Raw genomic sequence first — 6,000 nt, 5'->3', positions numbered from 1 at the left:
CCTAACAGTGTTGTCTAGACCTTACATTCTCAGAGACAAACTGCAAAAAAACGTGTACTGCTTTGGAAACACAGGGTTAGGTAGAAGGCGGTCAGTGTAAACACAGGTCCAGGTGACAACTGCACGATTGCTTGTCATTCAGTGTGCAGCTCACCTGAGATACTGTTACAGCCGTGGACATAATACGGATTTATCTCTGTTGATAGAATGCCATCTGGCACATTACACTCTCTCTCTCTGTCTCTCCCTCTCTTGCTCCCTCTCTCTCTCTCACACACACACAGCACATAATGAATGCTTTATGTTAGTATGGCTGTAGATGCACTTGTCATCATTTTTATACAGAGAGAGAATGAGATAGGGCAGTAGGTAGAGGACGGACAACGAGTGAGAGAAATTGTCATAAAAGATAAACATTTAATCCCACTACATTTCTGCTTTAAAACTCTAGCAGATTAGGTTATATTTTCTGCTGATTAAGAAAGCACAAACAGGAGATATACAATATACAATATACAATATACACTCTATATGCACTCTGCAGTATGCACTGGCAGTGTTGATGTTGCTCTAAATGTAGCCATCAGATTTTTTTTACCTTACTTGCTAATTTGGTTCTGTTCCTACCCAAGGAGAGGTGGGTGCTATGGTAAATGAATCGTTAGCTATCGGCAAACTAGAGCTGCACAATATATTGAAATTATCAAAATATCTCAAATGTAAATATCGTAAATATGCATATCACAAGGGCTTGCGATGACTGAATGATTTTAACAGTCAAAGGAAAGGAAAGTTAAGAAAAGTCAAAGTTTTAGGTCGACGCAGATAGCAGAGAATGCTTTCTTTTCCTCAAAAGAACAGGAAACATTAATTTTGGTTATGTCATTTTCAGTTTTTAAATATATAAACATATATAATTTAAATTCATTTATACACTTATAGCATTATCATACCACATACCGCATATCACATTTTTCTTCAGTATTGTGCAGCCCTATGGCAAACCAATCACACTGCATTTACAAAGATTTATGACAAACTACAGTTTCTGCTATGACTACACAAAAAGAGTAGCTTTATTTCTCTAACAATAGAAAAAAATTAAGCAATTATCATACAAACATTTTGACACTCACCAAGTTGAGTTCATGTTACCTCGAAAAACTGTGGAGATGATCAGCTTTAAAAATAAGGATTAAATAAGGATTCAAACAGAATGTGCTCTTCTAGGAAAATATTTAATGAAAGAATGGTGTGATGTGGCTGAATGCAAAGCTTATCTCAAAGTATTTTATTCCTCTTATACCACAACAGTACAATCTATTATTTGTTAAAGAACTTTTCATCCATTTATAGTTACATTTAATGTTGTGGAATGTCCATAAAACAAGTTATCTTATTATAGGAGCTAGAACTAGTCGTTTCCTCATGTTTTCTTAAAGTTAATGACGCTTCATAAGTTAACAACCTTCACCAAATCAACAATTATAGCTTCTTCTTTCTTAAATAATAGCATGTTTTAGAGTGTTTATTATTAGCCTTAGATTATGTGGAAATTCTACCATGCAGAATTGAACTGCTATGGTTAAAAAAAACATCTAAAAATAACATAACATAAAAATCATGATATCAGTAAGATATCATCATACTTACCAGCCCTAAACCCAATTCCAATTGTGCATTTGTAGAAAACAAGTTTCTTATTATTATCGACTTACATCTTTAAAATGACTTTTGAAGTGTGGCTGTTTCTTTGCCATGGTCCTAAGCGTTGAAGTGTACACCTCCTTCAATAACTGGTTTCAAAATGGCAGTGTGTGGACCACAATAAATCTCCACTCTGAACATTTCCATGATTATTTTTTTTAATAATTTCTTGAACAGAGAACCAAGAACACATGAGTAACACAAATGGGCAGCTCACACTGCAATATGACATGAGGGACTCTAATTCACAGGAAACATAATTCTAGCACATAAGATCAACATTAACCCTGGTGGTAAGCTCTAACCCCCAACCCCAAAAAACTAGTAGAACCAGCAGCAAAACAAACTGTGGGAATGCTCCAGAAATAAAAAAGCTATTTTACACTATGATGTAGCAAAACCATCATCTGTGTCACTCTCAATATGCAATAATGTATATCCTCTTATGATTTTGCTGCAAAATCAGAGAGAGAGAGAGAGAGAGAGAGAGAGAGGATGTTTGTCGTCCCATACCTGGCCTCACTGAAAGATTTCAGTTTTTATGGATGTCCCAATCACACTTTTTCAATTTGCTATAAAATACTGATTATAAGAGCTCTCAGTTTAGGTCAGCTATATTTAATACTCATCTGATATTGCTACCTGTTTAATAATTGGGCCTCTCTGTTCACTTTGTCAAGTGAAACATCAGAGGCATCACAACAGCATGCTTTATAACAGTGGTTCTGGGAAACATAGCGTTTTTTTTGTTTGTTTGTTTTTTAAATTTTGTTACAGTGGTGGAAATCACAATCCACCATTATCAGTTATTATATTTATTATTGAGTTCTTACGGTATTGGTCTATTTGATTGGTGAACTGAATTAAACAGGTTTAATGCAAACCTTCGTAACTGAAAAATATGTTGCCCTATAAATAATGTCTACTTGGACCTGTGATGTTCTGTGGAACGTTTGTTGAAGTATTCAAGAATAAGAAAAAGCTGTAGGGCTGAAAAAAATAGCCAGAATATTGTTGTACACATTTAAATAAGTCTTATAATCTGAATAGTTGGATTACTATTACTGAGGGAGTCTGTAAAATGTATTTTAAAGTTAAAGGGGTAGCTGGCTACGGAAGGTTTTCTGTGGTCATCAGGGAGCTGATACTCACTATCATGTCAGGAAATCTCTAACATTTTGACATTCACAGTTTTTCTCTGTAAGACCTCTCAAGGAATAGGCAGGAATATTGAAATACGCTGGTAGAGATTAGAAAACAGCATCCTTCTGTGTATTATGTCGCACATCGGCATGCTTTATTAGGCATATTTTGCTTGTGATGTTAAGGATCAGATTCCAGCTACATCTTTAAAAAGTCTTTTTAGAGGCAGGTCATTGTGCAACAACAGCCTTCTCCCTTCACATAAATACAATAAAACTGAAAATGATCTTCAGAAGGCAGTTAACCATCATTAAAAGCTGAATTAAAGTGAGAATAATGCCAGAAAATGAAAATAGAAAAGCAAAAATTACAAAATTAACCATGACATTAGAGAACTATAAGCAGAGTTCCTTACACTCTAACTTTGGCACTGTTTGCCTTTGATCATATCAACCAATATGGAGGCTGGTATTTCAAGCTACACATAGATGTTACCTTTTACACTGATGTCAAGTCACTGATCCTTATTATAACTACTGTAAGAAAACCAGCAAAGGTCTGAAATCAGTGAAAAAGGGTGACATCCACAGAACTCTTAAGATTGATAATGTCATTCACATTCCTATTTGAAACATAATTTGTACAGTCCACCATGGACTGGATCAGCTAGCGTGTATGCATGAGGTAAGTAACAGCAGGTACCATCACAGAGAAACACCCCACCTTAAGAGTACAGATAAAAATAGCTCACTGGGATACATGCTACCGTAGGAGCACAGGCTGAACGAGAATGTGAGAGAGGTGTAGAATTACAGATAGGCACTAAAGTACTACTGCATAGTTGGGACATTTAAATCACATAAAAAGAGGACAAGAGATAAAAAGAGACACAGAAAAAAAAAGAAACAATGTCAAAGAATGAAGCAAAAAGAGAGAAGAATCAGGAAACTGGGAGAGGTGAGATATGTACACAGTTTTGTGAGAAGGAATCGACAGAGACAGTCAGTAGTGAGACAGTCCGGAGTACTGAGGCTTATGGTAAAGCTGCTATACTGATTAACTAAACATCACAGCACAGACTCTTAGAGCTTCACCATCATCTGAACAATTCACACTGTAGTACCACATCTTCTTCTTGGTGATTTTGCCTTCCCAGCAGTTCTTCAGTCAAAATCAAGCTGCAAGTCTTCTTTCAAATAACTACAATCATAACAATAGGCACTTCTTTCAAGCTATTCATAATTCAAGAATTGTGATCCTCAAGTTCCACTGTTTGACCAAATCCTTTTGCCAAACTGTTCACACGCCTGATTGCCGGACCTCATTGGCTCTCGCTCAGCAGGCGTTTTTCATTCTGTCCTCTGATTGGCTGCGGTTTTTATTTGTTACAAAACCAATCTGGGCAGCAAGGAGAGTTCTTTTGGCACTCACTCGTACTGGTTGCTGCAACAAGTCAAACTAAAAACAGAGACAAAATGGTTTATCAGTCTTTTTCCAAAGTGCCAAAGAGGCAGCTGGACCTTGTGCAGACGCGCACACACACACACACACACACACACACAGACAGGCATACACGCCTCTTTTCGCTTGTTTGTTTTCTAACAGTCAAACTGTCACACACTGTGTGTGCAGGAAAACTCTCAGACTCTCTCTTCATTCCTCAGTATTCCAGAGGACCAGGGCAATACTTCAACATTCTGAAAAAGAGAAGAGAGAAAGGTTTTGGTTAGATTTAGCATCAGAAACAAAAACGGCAAGTTCTGAACTGTAAATTTTATATTTGTTCTGATTTTTCTGAATTCTCTTTCGTTGAAAACAGAATCTTTCACTGAGATTATATCATTAAGACTTAAGATTATATCTGATATAATATAATATAATATAATATAATATAATATAATATAATATAATATAATATAATATAATATAATATAATATCTAAAATGCAATATGAGCAGGTGGTCTTGTTAAACATCAGCAAAAGTAAAGACTTTGCGTCAAGCACAAGAGCCACTCTTTCCCCTACATAACATAATCAGCCTTATTAAGAGCAGAACCATATTATAAAAATCAATAGAATGCATCAACATTTCTTTTAGCTTCTTTAACCTGAACAAAAGAGGGTCAAGTATACATTAAGCTAACAGCAAATGGCCAAGATGATGTACATTAACCTTGTATGCAGGAGGTTTGTGTTTACGGTTTGTTCCAGTGGCAGCAATAGGAGGAATATTACATGCAAGGACACATGTACCTGAAGGCGTGCAGAAAAACGTGACCATGTGTGTATGTCCCTGAGTGTATGTGCGTGCTAACAATCATGGGCAAGCAGCACACAGACGTCATCCTAGGAATATTAAAAATCAACAATGACTGAAACCATGGTCAAACCCAAATCCATGATTATCAGACCTCGTTAAACAAACAGCAGCATGGGCTTTATCACTCCACTGCTCCATTTTTTTCCCATGACTAATATCCTGTCATTTTCTCTCATTATTGTGTGTTAGTGATTTCAAAACGAACAAACAAACCCAGACGGCAGGTAACACAGTCGGCTAATTTGTGTAGAACATTGTGTGATATTGAAAGAAGGTTGGAAACATCTCTCTGTTTACAGTTAAGGTCGGGTTTGTAATATTAATGCATTGATAATGATGTTTACTTCATCTTAAACACGATCTCAGGAAAGAAGCGTAAACGATTGGCTCAGACCAATTTCACCATTTGGCTACTAATGCAAAACAGCGACATTAACATCCAGGGTGTGTGCACACATCCTCAAGCTAAATTCAGTACTTTACTTTTTGAAGTACCACTTGTAATTTAACCACTTGTAAACCATTTGTAAAGTACCTAATTTTCTTTGGTACTACCCTAAATATTATAACAGCACTCTTCCAAATAACTCCAGTAAGGAAACATACAGGGTTACAAGTTTTACAACGCAGTATTCAATGAGCTTCAGACTTGTTGGTGGGAATATGACTAAACCAGTGACAGTATTTACTGTTTTCCAGTAAAACAGTTGTATTTCTATATATCAGCATGTCTTTGTGTATGCTAGTTCAACAGCAGGAACAGTAGCTATCAGTTTAACCCTTGGCCCTGCCTCATGTTTATCAAGATTCAGTGACATTAGGGGAAAAA

The 6,000-nt window shown here is 36.3% G+C and overlaps 1 protein-coding gene across 4 annotated transcripts in view; it reads right to left on the bottom strand.

Moving 5' to 3' along the window:
- Positions 1–1,222: 1,222 nt before the first annotated feature.
- si:ch73-335l21.1 (insulin receptor substrate 1-B) overlaps positions 1,223–6,000 on the bottom strand; it is a 47,220-nt gene continuing 42,442 nt past the window's right edge. For all 4 annotated transcript variants that reach the window (XM_026935960.3, XM_053233803.1, XM_026935961.3 and 1 more), the window contains one exon: positions 1,223–4,547. In XM_026935960.3, the coding sequence (XP_026791761.2) occupies positions 4,546–4,547 (2 nt within the window). In that variant the 3' untranslated portion in view covers positions 1,223–4,545. The remainder of the gene's footprint in view (positions 4,548–6,000) is intronic.

This window comes from Pangasianodon hypophthalmus, chromosome 4 (genome assembly GCF_027358585.1).
Source record: "Pangasianodon hypophthalmus isolate fPanHyp1 chromosome 4, fPanHyp1.pri, whole genome shotgun sequence".
NCBI classification, from domain to species: Eukaryota; Metazoa; Chordata; class Actinopteri; order Siluriformes; family Pangasiidae; genus Pangasianodon; species Pangasianodon hypophthalmus.
Note: the sequence above shows the minus strand (reverse complement) of the source record. Positions and strands in the feature narration are given on the sequence as shown.